The sequence below is a fragment of the Anas acuta genome, chromosome 1 (genome assembly GCF_963932015.1).
Source record: "Anas acuta chromosome 1, bAnaAcu1.1, whole genome shotgun sequence".
Lineage (NCBI taxonomy): Eukaryota > Metazoa > Chordata > Aves > Anseriformes > Anatidae > Anas > Anas acuta.
This window is the reverse complement of record NC_088979.1, coordinates 93,901,220-93,921,140: the sequence shown is the minus strand read 5'-3', so window position 1 is coordinate 93,921,140 and position 19,921 is coordinate 93,901,220. Positions and strand designations below refer to the sequence as shown.

Here is a 19,921-nt window from a genome sequence, read left to right as displayed (position 1 = left end):
CGGAGGATTCCCTCACTAGCCTTGAGTTGCAGGCACTCGGGGTGAAACAACCTTCTCACAATGCCAAGCAGCTCCCACTGAACTTGTGAATGTGCAGAGGTTTGGGCATGCAGTTTATGAATTCTGGTTCCGTCATAAAGGTGAAGGTGACAAAATTCCTGTTTTGATATCAACCTGAGAGAGACAGAAATCTGCACAGAATAAAAGAGAAAAGCAAAAGTGAAGCAGACTGTGCCTCAAAAGAGTACCTTAAAAAAATAATTAAAAAAAAAAAAAAAAGATGATAAAGGGCACTGCTTTTGTTGAACAACAGCAGAAAAAAAACAGGGAACTATACACCCTTTTGTCTACACTTGTCCGTTTCTTAACTGGCTTGGAAGTAAATTGTGTTTGCATGATGTTTGTGGTAGGGTCATATGTGTTTGCGTATTAGACTGCTGTTTCTGCTGCTCGACCTTGAGGAGGTAAAGTGTATAACCAGGTAGCCACCACAGGATGTTTTCTCAAACTACCTGAAGTAGGTACGCAACCCTGGACACATTGGCCAACACTGCAGTCATTCCTGTACAGATGTGAGAGCCAGTGGCACTAAGGAAAGACTCCATCCTGCAACCTGATTGAGTCCCACGAGCTGGGGCAAGTGATTTGAATAAAAAAGAGGAAACTATGCCAGGGACGTAACAGTATAATCTTCAAATTTACTTCCAGGTTGTTCACCATTAAAAAGCAATGGAAAAGAGTTCTAGATAGGAATTGTTAGAGAAGTAGTTTTTTGTTGTTGTTGTTGCTTGTTTGTTTGTTTTAAAGTTATTGTTTCTAAAATATGCTCCACTGTTGCTACAGACAAAACAAGGGGAGACCATTAATCATCAAGAATATATCAATTAATGTTTCAATAGATGATCCATAGTCTGTCCTTGATTTGTTTTTTTAGCCTGCTTTGTAGATCTGCCCTGTATGTAGAACAAGTAAAAATGAACAAAACAGAGGAGAAAAACAATATTGCAGCTCCGATGGCCTAGTTACAAGGACATTGTGCTGACAGGAAAGGAACATTGCTCCTATAACCTCTCCTCGGAGCAAGTTGTGAGAGCCAGGAAAGAGACCAAAAGAGGCAGGTGACCTATTCTCCGTAGTCACCAGTGACAGGACTCATGGGAACAGTGTTAAGCTGAGGCAGGGGAAGTTTAGGCTGGACATCAGGAAGAGGTTCTTCATTGTGAGGGTGGTCGCACACTGGAACAGGCTCCCCAGGGACGTAGTCACTGCACCAAGCCTGTCTCAATTTAAGAAGAGATTGGACTGTGCACTTAGTCACGTGGTCTAAACTTTTGGGTAGACCTGTGCAGTGCCAGGAGTTGGACTTGATGATCCTTATAGGTCCCTTCCAACTCGGGATATTCTATGACTCTATGATCCCCAGTCTAGCATTGCACACTCATTCTTGGAAGAATGAAAACATTGTGAAAGTTAATATATTTTCAATGAGTTATTTTGGATCTGTGTGGTATGTTTGAGTATGTAATCTATTGGACTGTTTTTTTGTTTTTTTGTTTTTTTTTTTTTTTGTAGAGATATTGAGTATAAGGAGCTTCAGCTGTCACTGGACCAGGTTACCATTTCTAAGTCACAGTTCTCATGCAGAAACTCAGTATCTACCTCGCAGGAAACAAGGAAAATAGTAAAACCCAAAAGTAACAAAATGAAGGCAAAACTCAGAACAACACCTTACCCACAACAGGTAACTTTTTCAGCAATATTTACTTGTCAGTTATTGTGTTAGAGTCCTTGGGCCAGGACAGAAATCCTCTGGAACTGAACTTCCTGTAAAACTGACTACAGCATGCTCTGCTGCAAGAACATCCTTGTAGGCCAGAATACAACCAGACCCTTATGTTCTTGGGGTGAACAGCATAAATAGTACAAAACAGCTCTGGCAAGTGATGCAAACTGAAAGACTTCTGGATTTGGAGGATATAAAGTCCTTAAAAGAAAAACAAAACAAAAACAATGTGTTTTCTTGGTCAGAAGAAGAAAGCCATGTATTAAGGACAGCTGTGCTGTAAAAATTTGAGCTAGCATAAAACACATCTTATCCACTGTTGATGTGCAGAGCTCTAAACATCACATAGATACTGGCAGTTTCCTTATGCTGGAGAATGCTTCATGGAAAGGAATCCTAGCAAACAGAGTGCTGGAGTGGGATTTGTGGTATCTGTCACTGGGTGTGCTAGAACTAGATGCGAAAGGGAGCTATGCAGTGAATATTGTTGGAAGAGGTTACTATTACCTTAAAAAAAAAAAAAGGCACTGAATGCATCTAGCACATACACTTCAGTCAAAACATCACATTAATGGTCTGACACTGCACTTATCAGTAACTTCCTGTGCTCTGCAACAAACTTATGCCCGCTGGTATTTACAACTGCCTACAATCACTAGCTAAAATCCATCTGGCAAATTATCAAATAAACCCTTAACATTAGGATGACAAAATTGTTCTTTGTTCGCATGTTAAGTGAAGGTAAGGTATAGTGAAGACAAGGAATTTCAAATGCACTGGTAAGCCACTGTAGCCAGCGAGATTGCAGTTCAAGGAGGCCCAGCTTTGGGTGCCTGTATGATATGTTACGCAGTTTCATATAAAAGTTGGTCGTTTAACTCTCTTACCCTCCTTTTTCTCTTTCCCCCAGCAATACAGCTCATTCCAAACAGACAAACTGGAATGCAGCCAGGTGGGAAACTGGCGATCCAGCCCTGCAGTGAACGCTGCCACCATCCAAGAACAAAACTTCCATTCAGAAAACAGTGAACTTTTATATGCCCCGTCATATAGCTTGCCTTTCTCTTACCATTATGGACACTTCCCTGTCGAATCTCATGTCTTCAGTAGCAAAAAGCAAATGCTGCCTTCTAAGTTCGGGCAGTCTCAAGGAGCACCTTGTGAAGTGGCTCGTTTTTTCTTGAGTACGCTGCAGACAAATGGAGAATGCCAGTGGCATTATGCCAACTCCTTGGTACCCAGCAGCCAGTCACCATCCAAAAATCTTCCTGAGCAGCCAGTGAACATCATCCGGCATAATCTTGCACAGAGTTATGAAGGTGGGTGTCACTTTAAAAAAAGAAAAATGGAAAAGAAAAACTGTGGGGTGTCTGGGAAATATTTGTAACTGTAATTTGAAAATAGGAAATACAAGATGTTCAGGAAATACAGAAAATCAGAAACTGTGAAATGTAACATCTGATATGTTTATAGTATTTGCATGTTTATCTCACTTCCCTTTACCATAAGCACTTGATTAGGAGTATTAGGAGGGAAGGGATGCCATCCAGAGGACCTGGACAGGCTAAAGAGGTGGGCCTGTGCGAATTTCATGGAGTGCAGAAAGGCTGAGTGCAAGGCCCTACACGTGGGCTGGGGCACTCCCAAGCAGAAATACAGGCTGAGCAGAGAATGGATCAAGAGCAGCCCCGAGGAGAAGGACCTGGGGGTGTTGGTGGATGAGAAGCTCCACATGAACTTGCGATGTGCACTTCCAGCCCAGAAAACCAAACATATCCTGGGCTGCATCAAAAGCAGTGTGGCCATCAGGGCGAGGGAAGTGGTTGTTCCCCTCTGCTCTGCTCTCGTGAGACCCCACCTGGAGCCCTGTGTTCAGCTTTGGGGACCCAGCACAAGAAGGACATGGACCTGTTCGAGTGGGTCCAGAGGAGGGCCACGAAGATGACCAAGGTGCTGGAGCACCTCTCCCGTGAAGACAGGCTGAGGGAGTTGGGATTGTTCAGTCTGGAGAAGAGAAGGTTTAAGGAAGACCTCAGAAAGGCCTTCCAGTGTCCAAAGGGAGCTACAGGAAATCTGGGGGGGACCTCTTTGTCAGGGAGTGCAGTGATAGGACAAGGAAGAATGGATTTAAATTGAAAGAGGGTAGATTTAAATTAGGCATTAGGAAGAAATTCTTCACTGTTGAGGCGCTGGACCAGGCTGTCCAAAGAAGCTGTGGTTGCCCCATCCCTGGAAGTGTTCAAGTTCAGGCCGGATGAGGCTTTGGGCAGCTTGGTCTGGTGGGAGGTGTCCCTGCCCATGGCAGGGGGGTTGGAACTGGGTGGTCTTTAAGGTCCCTTCCAACCCAAACCAGTCTGTGATTCTATGATTCTATTACCAAACATCAGTTGCAAAAATGTATTCACCAGAATCACTTTTAGAACAGGGCATACCACCTCCTTCAATACTGGCCTTAATGCTTTGCACTGTCAGAGCTGTGTAGTGGAATTACTGAGGTAAGTCATCACTGAAGTCAGAAAGAAACAAATGCACTTCAGTTCACGTACAGAAATTAAAATAAACATGATCTGTTTCCACAAAAATTGCAGGTTGTCCTTTCTGAATATGAAGTCATTCTGAGTGTCAGTACCTTACAGTTACTACACGGCATGACAAAATGAAATGCTCTGTCTTCCTGCTTCATTTGAAATGCCTTCAGTGCTCCCCCTGATCGATTGTGTCACCTCTCTATGCAGGCGGTTAGCTCAAATACTTTGAAGGGAGCACTGAAGACATTGATTTCTCTGAGGTGGCAGCCTATAAGAAATAACCTTTCAAAGCTGTAAATAATGTAAACAAGCTAAAGATACACTCTAATCCTTAGATCTCATATACATTACATTGATCTGCGTACACCATTTTGATAATTTAAAAATCACCAATGGGGGCTGTTTGACATACTGTTATAAAGTTGGATGGAAACATTCCTTTCTTGTAACTTCATTATGGATGTGACGGAGGTAGCAGTAATGAAAAATAAATAAAAAATATTAGTAAGAAAAAAAAATAGAAAAGATAGGCTCAAAATTCTCTGTATACCAGAAACGAGCATTTTTTTTTTCACATAGGGACATAACATTAAATATTCTAGATCTGAAGGGAACATCTGCACATGTTAAAATATGAATTTACTACAAGAGAGAGGAGATGGTATCAGAGAGTGAATGTGTCTACCACAGAATAACTTTGGCCCAGGGTTCTGTCCTTCATGGGATCATTTGAAGTCACCTAGCTGACTGTCATATTTTACTTTATTGTCCTGTATTTAGGTTGAAAATAAGTAAAACTGAAGCTTTTCTTACAGCCTAGCACAGGTTAAATTTTATTTTATTTTTTTTTTTTTATTTTTTCCCTGAGCTCCTCTAATGTGCTGGCTTCCTTTTGCTGCTGTTGTGGGCTGGATGTCAAAAGGGGTAGCTTTAAACCAGAAGAGATAGGAAGTGGTCAGAGCACCAAGTTTGTTGGAGTTCAGGAAACACTTGGACAATGCTCTCAGACACATGGTCTGACACATGGGTGGTCCTGTGCAGAGCCAGGAGGTGAACTCAGTGACCTTTGTGGGTCCCGTCCAACTTGGGTTATTTTGTGATTCTATGAGATGTTTTAGGAATGGTTTTGTCCCTTCTAAAGATGCTGTGTCTTTGTGGGTGAGAAAGAAGTTATATCTTTTGAGAAGTATAAGGATAAAAGTAAACCACCACCAGTAAGTCTGCAGGAACAAAGCTATCCTGTGTGTACAGATGTCAGCCCAGCTTTTATTCTCTGCTTCCAGACTAATGGATGCTGTGAGACTGATTGAGAAAGTAGACCCACCTCTGCCTACTCAGAGGTTGCCATCAGATATACTGAGAATGGATGTGGAAAGAGCAGCCTATTCAGAGAACAGTTTGTAAAACTGACCACGGCTATAAAATTTGCCAGAAAAGCCTGGTGAGCACAGCATCAGACAAGCAATTTACCATCAGTTGGTAGATGTGGGCAGATAGCTCCCAGAAGAATTACACAGGAACTCTATTGAATCTGTTTAGGGGGAAAAAAAAATCAACAAAGTGCTGCAAGCAACTGCTGGTTTTTTTCTGTTTCATCATGCACGCATACCTTCACCCTTTCCTTGTGACCAGGAAAATGGAGTTCTACTACCAGCAGGTCTTCCTTGCGATTCTACTTGTACTTAAGCTTTTGTTGCTTAGGTTGGAATATGTGGGTTCTCTTTTGAGCGGAGATGTATTTTAATGGATGCTTAGCTACTGGGCATTTGATGAAAAGTGACTTGGTACAATTAATTCTCTGCAAGATCCCTTACGCTTCTGCTATTTAGGAAGGAAAAAAGAATATGGTCAAACTAAGGCCAGGTCAGAGATCATTGCTGGAGTCCACACACAGTGCTGAGAATAGGGAGAGAAAAACAGAGCAGCCATTGCAAGCAGAGGATTTATCTCTAATTGTTCCCAAGTTTGTTTCCTCTTGAGGTAGAATTAGCCCTGTTGTGCTTTTGCTGAGACTGCTGGCAAAAGAGAAATCTGGACCTTTGGAAGAAACTTTTTGCTTCGAATTGAAAGGGGCATCTGATCTTCCTTACATTGTCAACTGCTGCTTTTTTCAGTGGTTCACTGAAAAACTGACAGCTAGTAAGCTTCAAAGCAGAGAGGATCTGCTTAGCATCATTATCTTCAGTCCAAAGGCAATGCCAAATATGACATCTGGCAACCGGGTTGGATGCTAGGGCTATTCCACATCACATCCATAGAGGCATCTGCCAAAAATGCCGTAGGCCAGAGACATTTTTCACTATGGAAAATAGTTTCTTTTGGAGAGATCAGAGATTTTAAGATGATCATGCCAAGCCATCAAAGCTCTGGAAAAGCACGTAGCAGATAAAACTGCCTGCAAATCAGATGCTGCCGCCTCAGAATCTGGTTTCAAAGCTTCTTCCACTTTTTTTCCAGCTGGCCTACTCATCAGTAAAGAAACTCTCTTCAGAGAAGACAACCGTCTTCTTAGTCAGGGATGTTCCTTTCTACACTTGAACAGATGCATTACTACCATGGGTACCAAAGTATTTGCACTTCTCATAAGTTATGTGTTGGTGGCCAGTCTGTATTATCTGTATGAATCTTAGTGTTACAATTCATGATAAAACTCAGGCAATCATGAAGAATATTAAGGAAATCCATGTAAAGGCTCTGGTTTCTCTCCACCATCTTTCTGGCCCCCTAAAACCTCCTTCCTCAGGTTTTACCTGTGAAGTAATATGACATCTTCCTTGAAAAAATGTCATCCCCTAAAGAGGTCATGAAGACCATATTGTCTTACTATTGTTTTTTTGGAGGGAAAATAATGGAAAAACTTGTAATTACAAAATCAACTCATGCCTCAGAGTATTTGCAATTAGGGTTGAGGCCAGAACACAGGGCAGATATCAAGCTAATCTACAAAAAATATATTTGTCATTCACGTGGACAATGCTATTGTCCTTGTGTATTGTCAGTTGTATCTCTGTGTTGTTTATCTCTGTCACACCTTTGTGACACAGGAGTGTGTGACCTGAGCACAGAATAGCAGCTCTGCTCGCTGGTCATCAGCATAACTAGGATTGATGAGTACTTGCTCCTCTTCTCTGAAGAACCTCTTGTACCAAGGATTAGGAAACATACTGAAATATCACGGGGTACACGTAAACATCCAAGTGTTGGCATTTGTCTTTTCAGAACTAGTAGTAACTGTCAGGAGCATACTCTTCTGAGATTAATGCAGATCAGAAAGCCCAAGAAAAAGTATGCAAGACATAGCATGCAGGAAGAGAGCTTCCCCAGTGTTGTAAAAAATGGATGAGGTTTTCCAGAGATAGGATGCAAAACTCTGCTGATAAGGACTGCATACCTTCTGCATGACGGTCTATTCAAAGTACTGGTCTTTCTTTGATTTATGCTGGTTCTAAGATGCCTTTCCTTCATTGTTTACTGAAATAGAGGCAACGAGAAAACAAGGAGCAGATCTACCTGTTAACTTCTTGGTATAAAAAGGCATGCTTGTGAATGAAATATCTTTTCTGCAACCATCTTTCCCATACTGGGCACCAGCTGATCTTTGCACTATGTAAGGGTCAGGAGGGAACACTCCTCACTGCAGCACTAGGTTAACAGGGGAAAAGATTACTCTGGTACACTACAGCCGTGCATAAACATGATGTTTTACAGACCAGTTCCTCCTAGGGTAGCCTTCCTGGCGCCATTTGGATGGTGGGATGCTGAACTCTGAGCAGGCTGCCAGAGGTGGGGAGCTCTAATCTCAGGATTTTCACTCTATTAGCCTGAGCTGCACCCAGTGTGCAAGTGGGAAAGCAGAGCTCCTTGGCAAGAATTAACAAACGTGATGCCTGAAGGACGGAGCTTGTTGTTGCAGTTGTAGGCTGCTATGAATGGAGGCAGTGTAAGGAAGTATGAAGGGCCTTCTAGAAAGCTACTATCACTCCGGTATGATATACAGCCTTAGATGTGTGATACGCCTCTCTTAGCACAGAGGAGTGAGCCAGAAAGCATCCCAAATGAATGCACTGACTTAAGTGCGTTGAATGCAAGGACTGTAAAGCATTTTCAGGGCTGGAGAACTTGCGGAGCGCAGGGGATCCTGTCGCACCTGCTGAGGCAGATATGCTGGCACGTGCCCGTGTGCTGGATGGGTGGAAGCAATCCTGGGATGCTGCCCTTCCACAGCAGCACGGAGCAACGGGTCACGAGAGAACTCCCCATGAGGAATCCTTCCCAGGGCACGCCTGGGTTTTTCTCTGTGAAGGAAGGCAAAAGCAGGTTTTCGTCCAGCTCCACTAACTGTTCTGGATGTGAGTGGGCAAAAAACTACTGTGCTCTGTTGCACTGCAGACTTGCTTAACTGTCTGCTCTAACTCCACAAAAGTGCTGACAACTTTAATGGAAGCCTGCAAGCAATTAACCAAATGCTTACCTTCTTCCTCAACAAGAGAGATGAAAACCATGTTTGAGACACCGGATAGAAAAAAAATTGATAATATCCTGTAAATCTCCAAGTATGGAAATTACTTCTTGGTACCAAGAAAGCAGCTATCAGCCCAGCAGAATTTGAGATTACAAATGAAGATAAAAAGATTGTGTCCAACTGTTTCCCTTGATGCTTCGGCTTCTTACAGATGTAGGCTCTAAAAATGGAAAAGGGCAATCTTTTGTTCAGAGATGAGAGCAGAGCCATAAGGTAAGAGTACTCCGTCATGCAGTAAGAGAACAAACCCATGACTCTTGTGGAAATGTCAAGTTTGGGAAAAACACCAAAACTGGTATTCTGGCTTAGTTAAATCATGTTAGTTTTACCTCAGCAACTCTCAGCATGGATACTTATTTCATGGTAAGAATGCCAAAAGTGGAGTTAAAATTATAGTGGTATAATTACACTAGTAAAATTTCTAAGTTATTCTCAAGCATGTGGCTGAATCCCTGTTTTGATTTGTGATCCAAGAGGGCTCTTTTTCAACAGCTGACGAGAAGTCAGTTCACTTAGGGCTGCATATACTTCTTGGTACAGAAATGTCTGCATACAAATTAAAAACAATAACTTGAAAGGTTGTTGCTTCTTGGAGGATGGTGGGTTGATCAAGAAGAAATTGGATCCAGATTCCTGTTTAAATTCTGGTGTTAATTACGTGGTGCAACTCCCTCTGAAATTAATGAAGCTATGCATATAAAAAAAAAAGGTACAATTGAGCTATTTCTGCTTCCTCTGTTATACATGAAGGCTTTTCCAGTCTACTATAGCACAGGGAATATTTAATTATTAGCGGGTGCAGTTATGTCAGCAACTACTACATGGGAACTCCAAAACTTTTAAGATGTTGAATAAAATTTTTAGAAAAACAGAAAGCCCCTTTTACAAAAGGCATTTAGGGGTTCAGGACTTTCAGTAACCATGACACAAAATGGAGCTTAGGCTTAATTTGAGAAATATGGTAAGTGCCTCATTTAACCTTTAGCATAAAACTTTCAAATATGCCTTGTAGGAGTAGTATAACTGTCAAACTGTTCATACAAGATACTCAGCACAAAAAAATAGTACTCACATAATTTTAGCCATATTGTATGGGAGTAAGACAGTGTTTTTTCTTTCTCTTATCATTTGTTGATAGATAGGACTCTACTAAAGGAAAAGTTGTGTAAAACAAGCAGAAAATGCTAAAAACAATTCAAATTATTAAATGAGTTTAGCCACCATACAAAAGCTTCAGGGAAAAGATTCTCAATTTATTTTAGAGAAGCCTGAATAGAAATCCTAGGTTCCAAATCTCTTGAAAATTTAAGATTTAGCTCCTGATTTTCAGTGCACACCCAGTTCAGTACTCCTATATTTGAATGTACTTATATATTTATATTATTATTGAATATATTTTCAGTGTATATTGTAAATCACATTTATAGTATATGTACAGTTTCACCATATAAAAGTATCTCAAAGGCAGAGATCCAGCATTACTTAAGCTGCATTTCTGTTGCTCTCAATAGACATTTTTAATATCCAGAAAAAAAAAAAGTCTCCAACACGATGGAAGTCAGTATCTAATACTATACACTTACTTCCTCTTTCATTACAAGGGCAAGTGTCTAGTATACTTAAACAGTGACAGGAAAAATAAATTCTATTTTACTGTAATCACTGACATTTAGTAAATGTTAGACTTCCTTTGATAAATCATTTGTTGAGTTCTGAAAAGAGCTTATTAAATCCGAGCAAGTCACTTTTCCTAATATTTAGTTCTTAGTTTTAGTTTCCTGATTTGACTGTGTTAACAATGACAGTGATTTATGATCATACAGTCAAATAAACAAATGGGCATTTCACATAGTAGCACAAAAAACATTTTTAGAATTGCTCAACACCTTTCTGAATGATTTTTGACTTTTCAGTACTGTCTTAGAGAAGCTTATCCAAAGCTACTGAGGCAAACGGGAGTGTCTCTGATGTCTTCAGTGGGACTTGGATCCATCCCAAAACAAATGGGTATTACAGTTCAGTCATAAAAATTGTCAGAGTGTAACTATTATATGAGCTCGTCTCCAGTAATTAACATGTTTTCTCTTTCCTGCAAGTGCCCATATCAAACAGAAGATACAACCAAGATGCTCTCTCTGACAACTTTACAAGTTGCACAGCACCCGTGCCAGGCAGCAGATATAAAGAAGAGATTTATGATTCCGGCATCATGAAACCCAACAAAATAGAGAACAGGATTCAGCCACCTCACCATCTTATTAAAGAAGAAAACAAGTTAGGCTTTAACAGAGACCTACAAGAAAAAATGAGCATTAATGAAAGTTCTTTTTCAAACTCAATAGCTAATTCCTTGCTGCCAAAATCAGAATGTTTCCAGCCTAAAGCTATAGGACAATTAAGTCATCTCCTACCAGTGCCCTCCGTATATGAACAAACAAGACGGATTTGTATGAAAGAACCCAAATATGGGCATATTAGTCACCATGCTACGAATCTAGATGAAGTGGACAGTGATGAGAGAATGAGTGTAAAGCTCGATCATGACTCTGAAAGTGAGTGTGTGATGGATGTAAGACCCTCTGGACAAGTTCCATTTGTGCTTCTAAATTATCACCATGTTTTAGCTAAACATGGCACGTTTCAAACTTCATCATGTACAGCAACAGGACATGTAGGAGAAAATTATGGATACAATTCTGAGGAAGTAAATACATTTATTTACAAAAACCAAAGCCCCTCATCAGCTTCTTCTCCAGAAACCCACAAGGAAACTGCACTACCACATTATATTGGAACTTCTGTAATAATAGCCAATGGAAGGTGACAGTAGTAGAAAAGTATTTACGTGTAATCGAGAAGCCAAACTGTAATGATTTCCAAAAAGCATGAGAAAACATGGTTACATTTACTGAGCATAGCTGAAGGTCAATGAGGGACAGACTTGTGTGTTCCTGGCAAGCCATGTGTAACAGCACCTTTAAGGTCGGGAAAAAAGAACACATCTAGCTTCAGTGCTTCGTTGTCAAAGATTAAGCTCTGGTGCCAGTGAGAAGACTTGTTACAGATCTTATTTTTGTTATTTTATAGTGTGCAACAAAATGAAATGATAGGTGTTATATGCAGAGATTTATATGAAGAACATTTTTTCCCTTATCCCCTCCTTCTCAAAGTACGTTCAAGATTATTTTTTTTTTTTAAATCATTATCATAAACTGTACACTCTAGTTTAGGTATTTTTGACAAACTGTGTGAAACCTTACATCAACTCTCCACCCGTACGTTAAAAATCATGACGAATGAACTTTGTTTAAAGAGTGGTGATTTTTAGTATCCATAATACAGTTGTAAAAACCAAACAGAACTCAGTTTGGAACATGCTTATTTATTAATTATCCAAAAGTTTTTAAAATAAATCAAATCTGAATTTGATTTATTTAAGATAGATTTCAGTATTCAGAGATTGTTACTGCCACCATTTAACTTAACAAGGAATGATATCATGACAAATTAATACATAAAAATATACATATTAAAGGGTTACAGGTCTTGTCATGGCAAATTGGGACAAATCACATAGTAGGAACTAAAGATTATTCCCCATAAAAATGTAATAAGAAAAATAAACTTCTAAAAACTGTATTCCACTGAATATTCTGGGAGAACGCTGTGTAGTTTTTCAAACCAGCTAATCAAAAATACATTTAAATAATAGCACCAGAAAATGTTTTATTTATAGTAAAGGGAATAATGAACATTTACGCTTTATGTTAAACTTACTAGTAACCTTCTGAAGTTTGAAAAGTTTGTTTTTTAACACCCTGCACTTCCTTAAGCATAAATCTCATTGTCAACACAAAGGTAAGATTAATATTTGCCTGATTCATGCACTTCACAAATTATGTCAGTGGACAATCTGAATAAGGAAAGTCAGAAGTCATTGCACAACCACAAGAAACAAGATTGCACTTGAAGTAAAGCCAGGTTCATCATTGCTTTGAAGTGAACCCTTCACAAATATCTCGAGTTGTGTCAATAAACTAGAAAGCAAAAAGCATAGAGCATATACTTAAATTCTGCCCAGCCTATTAGGAACAGACCTCCCCCTCCTCCCCCCCCCCCCCCCCCCCCCTCTTGTTTTTACTTCTTTGTAAAGTTTGCAAACCAAGAAATAAGGAAACATACGAATCTGTGTGTGTTTTCCTGACAAGTTGGTCCAGTTTGTCTTTCACCCACTTCTGAAACATTCACGTGCTTTTGATAAAACAGCATATGGCTCCCTACATAATAGGTGTATATAATAATAAAGGTTTTTGTAGATCTGAGTCCACCATGTTTAGCTACATTTCTTAGCCCCATTCAAAGCTAGTTTACATTTTAGAAACTTTTTTTCTCTTATCAGACTCTCTCCAAAGAGACCTTTGCTAAAGAAAATGCTTACCTGGCTTGTGCAATATGGAAAAATACTTGCTCATGGATTGCACCTTGTCAGATAAAAATGTAATGAAATACACACTTTTTTAAAGTACACATTCTCCATCTTGTATGTACAGCAATAATATTCAGTCACCTCCTTGCACGTATGGATATTTATTGCTATGAGTAAACAATAATACTGTTAATGTGTTTGAAAATAATCTTCAGTATTTGTATTGCTTTCAATTAAAAGTTTAACACAGAAAGCTTTATTACAAAGCTAAATCAGTATTCATTTTGCAAATCCACAGCTGCCTGACTTAATTTGCTAAAAAAAGATACTTTTAATGACAAATATAAGCAAAAATATCTAATCAGTCACTACAAGAACAGAGACTTTGTAGCAAGAATAAAAAAATAGCAAAACCAAACCAACATATTCACTTTAATTGTACTCCTTGATTTTTCTAAAGCTAGAGAAGGCATTTCTCCAGAAATGTTGTGAGTATTATTATCATTCTGATTTCATTAATTGATGAGACTCAAGCTGGTTTTATAGTGGCTTTACTTAATAGCTTTCCCAGCCAGTGTTACTCACAAACGCACCCAACTTCTTAGAAGATACAATTATGCTATGACTTGTATGTTAATTTTCTTAAATTAAAACCATACCCTATTAAGGAGTAACTGACATTGTTTGCATCATTAAAAAGAAACCTGATGCACAACTCTTTCATACTACGTGTCTCTCCATACATACCTCATTAGTGCATTGCTGCACATGAAGTCAATCTGGTGTATTTTTCTGTTCTTATAAGTAATTCTCATAATAAAAACATGTTTTCAGGAACGTACAAATTAGGCTTTGGTTAAAAAACACCATTAATATTTTTCAGTTAAATACCACAAAATATTTTTCCAGCGTCTAGCTTGTTATTCACACTTCCAGGCTTTATTCAACAAGCCTGAGTAGAGGAGGTGTTCCATCACCCTCCCACAGATGTTTTGCAGTATATGACATTCAAATACACGATATTTCCCCGCTAGGAAATAATGAATCAATTATGCATTCACATATGATAATACAGAGTAGGTTTTAGAAAAGATCTGTGATTATAAAAGCAAATGTGTGAAACATTTTTCCTGCCATTCCAAAATAGAAACTGCAATTGCATATTCACATCTGGAATGTGAGTACATTATACTGAGAGAAAAATAAGAGTTCAGACATTGACTTTTAGTCAGTTAAACTACAGATGTTTATAGTATGCTATTACTGTAGAATGTGGTACAGCCATTGACAGTGGCAATGTTTTTAATAATTGGAAAAAATTATGTCATGTAAGTGGAGTGTGAATTGCATTATGTTATGAAAAATAACCTAAGTTCTCTCCATCATACTTATTCGAGCCAGTATAGATATCTTTATCATAGATAACTTTATCATGCAATTTGATGGGATTTAAAATCTTGGGAGAGGTCAGGCCTAGCAAGTAAAGTCTATGCAGAATGAAAGAGAGGAAGAGAGTGAGAGGGGTAATGATTTACCAAAATATAAAGTTGGAAGTGTTAATCCCATATTGATGTCTCTAAAGTTTTTATCCTTTTAATAGAAACAGTGCAATGTAAATAAGGTGGTAAGGGAACAGACTTCTCTCCAGGTTACAACCATGTAATTTCAAAAGGGCATTTAAATAATTTAATGAAATTAAGCACAGTGGACTATAGGTGTAAAATCTGCTAACAGATCACTGAGATAAAGTGGAAATGCTCTCTTTATGAATGGGATACCTGCCAGATATTAGCATTTCTCTAGAAATCACAAAACACCACACCAAGCATTTTTTCAACGTTTCAGTCATACTTCAAAGGCGACACAGAAAAAAAATAATTTCATTTTTTCCTGAACATTAGATTTTGCCTTTTTTTTTTTTATATGATGCAGATATGAGCTATTTGGCAAATGTAGGTGAAAAAGCACGCAAAACAAACAACCTATTAATGCTCAGAATTATATATGTATTCCCTAAAAATGTAAAGCATTTTTGCTTATTTATTATGTAAAACAGAACTGTTAAAATGATAATAAAGTCCTGTAGCCAAAGGAAAAATGAGTTTGATTTTTTTTTACTACAAAACACAAGGTTTCACAAAGAATAACACTGTATATTTGAAAATTTATTTCAATTATGACACTATATTTGACAGTGCATCATAAAATACAAGGAATTATGTATTCTGTTTAAGCCACATCGCATTTTAAAGGGAGAGTCTTGGAGAATGGAAAATAACACAGAATCACTAATGAAACACCCTAATGCAAGATATTCAAATACAGCATCAGTTTATAATTTCTCCCTGCAGTTCTTTTTTCTCAGTTGTTTGCTACATGATGATACTCTGCTGCATGCCACCATTTTTTGACCTCTGTTCTTACTTCAGTCCAGATTTAATTTCTTTGGTGTCTGATCATTGCTGTGCATCACTACCATAACTTATGCATGCAAATGCTTTTATCAAGCCAGCTTCCCCCAGGAATGAATCAACTGTTAGCAGTGCAAATCTTTTTCACGACACCTACTAAGCTGTACTTCAGAAAAAATTGATGTAGCTATTGCATATTACAAAGTAGTTGCAGAGAGTAATTTTTTAGACTGCTGAGGTCTTGTAGCTGGATCAGAAAAAGCAAAAAATAATTTAAACCCCCCAACAGTTGCACAATTAAACAGCAGCATAAAGAATTAAATACTTTAATATTATTTCTAGATAATAGCCCTTGAAGTATATTATATTTGCTGGATAGATTTTAACAACTCTCTGAAGTCTTTTAAAACATTTTAATAGAGGTGAGATGTACTGCTTGAACTCTTAAATGTTAAGTACATTATTACTTTTTCAAATCTTTGGAAACAGCATTGGTTCTGTCTGGACACAACCTGCTTACTCTTTCTGAACACAGACAGGCCAATACATTCTGCTTGCTCTGCAAAAGTTTTCTTATCAATAAACAATCTCTATAGATATTTTCACAATGTGTAATTCAAGAAACGTTGTAACAGTCTCAGAGAAAAAAATGAAGTCACAGAAATATGGACACCATAATAAATGTTTTTGAAAGCACTTCATCGAGAAAATAGTTTAAGATATGACATCAGCCTCACAATGAAATAAGTGATTTACTAATCTAGACATTTAATAAAATTAAACATTTTCAGTGCATTACTTCTGGATCTGGAGATGTCTGATTCTCTCCATACCTATGTTCAGAGACCATACTACACCACATTTGTCTGTCTTATGTAAAGAACAATAATAAAAATGATTTCCATACAAAAATGTTGTGGTTTTTTGGGTGTGCCAAGTTTGCTGTAAAAAGAACAAGATTACTGGCTGTGCTCCCCAAATACCTTAAGATGAGTGCGGTATAGGAAGGTTGACTGGCTTTCTTGACAATAACAGCTGCTAGCCAGAATGACCCGATTCCGCTGTTCTGTATATAACATGAATTTTCTTTGTGAAGTTCTTTGGTTCTTCTGAAGGAAAGGTCAAGTCTGTAACAAATGCTTTATCCAACTCAAGGCTGTTTCCACAAGACAGAAGGTAGTTTTACACACACAGGAAGAGGCCACTAAAAAGTTGAGGCAAAGTGGTATTCCCACACCATCTACCTATGGTCTAACAAATCCACACTTGATTAGTTCTTATTTATAGAAAGAAAGTTCAATGCTAAGTTTCAATGCAAACCTTTTCTGAATAATCTTATAACTCAAAGCAAGAATAAAACATGCTTTTCATTAAAAAAGACTATGAAGAAATCCAAAATGGAATGATAGCAACCATGAAATATTGCAGCGTTTTTTTTACCATTAAAAAATACATCTGCCTTCTGCTCACTGTGATAGCTTAGTGAAGTGAAATTTTGCAGGTACTCCATCATGTTCTTCCAACACGAACATGTTTTATCATTTTTCCCCATCATTCTTATACAGTACTTGTCCCTAGCGTAGGGAGAGCATGTTTTAAGGAAGCAATTCAAGTCAAAACCCGATGCCCAGCCTGATCATTAAAAGGAATCTCTACAGGCACTCATCAGTGTATCTGGAATATGAGTGATATCAATGATGTTTCCTGTTGGCACAGTCTACTGTACCAAAACAGAGATAGTGTTTTAGCTACAAATTTCATATTGAGATACAGATCTAAAGTTTTGTAAAACTCTGTGGTTGAAAAAAACAGTACCAGAAATTTTGCTTTCCACAGCTGACCAGCAGCAGCATGCAATGCTTATGAGCTACTTGAAGGAAAAGGTACAAAAGAAGTGAAGATGCACAAAGATGTATACATATACACATGCACACACACAAACACACTACATATATGTATATATAAATGGGCTCTTTTTTATTTAAACTTTATTAACTCAGACTCAAATTTCATTCAATTATAATATACATCAATATTTGATTCTGAAATAAAGGTAGCTGCCAAAAATTAACAGCCCAAAGCAGTTTTGAAGCATCTGGTGGGAAAATGTAAAAAGCGGTGTTCGTGTGTATCATTTTAACTAAGCCAATTAACAGCTGTCTACACTTCACTGTACAGTTCTATGAAATATTGGTGTGCAGTCTCATATGATGCAGATCACAAGGGAAAACAAAACAGCAGGGGACAGACAACCAGGCACACACACTAGGATACTGTGATATGGAGCAAAAAGTCCTGAATGTAAGAGGGACAACTTAATTTTTAGCACTTGCTGCCAAACCACCTAAAACCTAATATGTGAGGATTACTCTAAATTACCATTACAGACTAGCTTCCTTGCTTTAAGACTTCTTGGCTTTGTAACTGAAACAATCTACTAACATGTTCAGATTGTTTATGAGGTGAACTTTAACCTAAAAAAAAAACATTTCTGGCTAGTAGACAGAAGTGCTTTGTGGAAACCAATTTGGCTGATCCACCTTTAGTAGGGACAAGGTAACATAATAAGCAGTGCTGCCTACTTGAGGAAATGAAGCTGGCCACATCACACCTATGATAAACTTTTCGTTTGTAGAGAACCATTTGAAGTGCTCTGGTGGCCAGCCTCCTGGTGCAAATTCATCTTGCACAGGAGAAAAACCCAACAATCTGCCTATCCAACAGAAGCTCCCACACGTCTACCTTACAATGTTTTCCAAACATGACCACACTAATGCTCTGCAGCCAGCCCCAAAAGCAAGTAATTTCCAGGTCAGCAGATGTTAAACCTCTTGTTCTCAGTGGTTAGCAGCAAAAACAGATGCCCTGCTTTGGGAAAGGAGAGGTGAAACCAGAAACCATGGAAGAGAGTTTGGACATAGATAACTGAGTGTTTTCTTGTTTTCACTGTAGTAATTGTTTATGGCAGGGATCTTAAAGAGTGGGGCATTTTCTCTTACTTATTCTCTTAACTTCTTTACTACAACATTAGAATTAGAATTAAACTCTAAACTGTTTAGACTTCCATCCTCTGGAATGGAATCCTACAATAACCCAGATAAGAGCTTTTCAACTAGGTGTTACACCTGTCATGACCTCCAGTGGTCTATTCTTATAGGGCTAAAACCTCTCAGAAGACTGTAATTTAAAGGAGATATGAGATGATTTGCTTAGATCCAACTGAGTAGGAAAAGCAAAAATACATTGGTATAAACAACCACAGTTCTTACGAGCTGATGGAAAACTCTCCAAAAACTCAAGGCAGCCATGACAGAGTTGCAGACCTGAGACCAAAGCACAGTATGTAAACTGTTGTATAGGTCCATATGGAGAAGAACCAAGTCAGCAAGGTTCTACTTAGACCTGAAGCTAAGCACAGTGGCAAGCCCACTAATTCAGAAATATATGATGAGCTCTTCTAGATGATTCCACTGCAGACAACAAAAAACCCTGAATCTAGTTAGTAAAAATATGGTAAATATGTAAATCTTGTACAGTATTGCACTAAGCACAATCAAAACACCCCTTCTTAAAACAAAAGATTTAACCAAATACAGTGTGTAATCGAAGAAGTTCTGTTCATTATAAAGTATTCCTTTGAAATCAGGGTCCTTTTAAAGAAAAGGTACTTACAAAGAATGGCAACTTAGATGTGTTTTTAAGTTAATACATAAGAATAGAGGACTTTAGCAAAAAGATACTTCTTCTTAAACTGTTGAAGTTACCCATCTCAGAGAACAAAGACATCAGAAATTGGAAGAAAAACAAAAAAACAGCCATGCCATCAACCACCCTCCCACCTTTAAGCAAGTTTAGGGGCTTGGTGTTGAACAGTAAAGAGCCTTATTTGCATTGTGAGCTCTGAGGACTGTTAATGCTTTGGGATTATGAGGTTTCTCAGCATGTCAAAAGAGTTGCCGTCTGGATGCACAGACTCTACACCTTTGCCTTCTTCATGAACTTGAAGGAATCCATAATCATCTATCCCAACTATCCATGCGATTGGGCCCTCCTCATTGTAGAGATGGACTTGCTTACCACTGTCGTTAAAGAAAAACAGACAGTTATGAATTAATTGATTGCAGAAACAATAAAAAAATAACAGAGGACTACTACCTGGTAGAATATTCTCACTTTATGGGTTCTTAACAGAGAATGTTTTTCAGCAATATTTTCTATTTCCTGCTTTACTTTCTTTCAGTGGAATTAACA

The 19,921-nt window shown here is 38.4% G+C and overlaps 2 protein-coding genes across 4 annotated transcripts in view; one reads left to right on the top strand and one right to left on the bottom strand.

The window, feature by feature from the left end:
• Positions 1-15,357, top strand: part of SIM2 (SIM bHLH transcription factor 2) — a 60,747-nt gene extending 45,390 nt beyond the window's left edge. For both annotated transcript variants that reach the window (XM_068688308.1, XM_068688304.1), the window contains exons 10-12: positions 1,573-1,741; positions 2,694-3,102; positions 10,930-15,357. In XM_068688308.1, the coding sequence (XP_068544409.1) occupies positions 1,573-1,741; positions 2,694-3,102; positions 10,930-11,657 (1,306 nt within the window). In that variant the 3' untranslated portion in view covers positions 11,658-15,357. The remainder of the gene's footprint in view (positions 1-1,572; positions 1,742-2,693; positions 3,103-10,929) is intronic.
• A 46-nt stretch (positions 15,358-15,403) lies between these two features.
• The window catches only part of HLCS (holocarboxylase synthetase), a 123,347-nt gene continuing 118,829 nt past the window's right edge, over positions 15,404-19,921 (bottom strand). For both annotated transcript variants that reach the window (XM_068688283.1, XM_068688290.1), the window contains one exon: positions 15,404-19,749. In XM_068688283.1, coding sequence (XP_068544384.1) covers positions 19,581-19,749 — 169 coding nt within the window. In that variant the 3' untranslated portion in view covers positions 15,404-19,580. The remainder of the gene's footprint in view (positions 19,750-19,921) is intronic.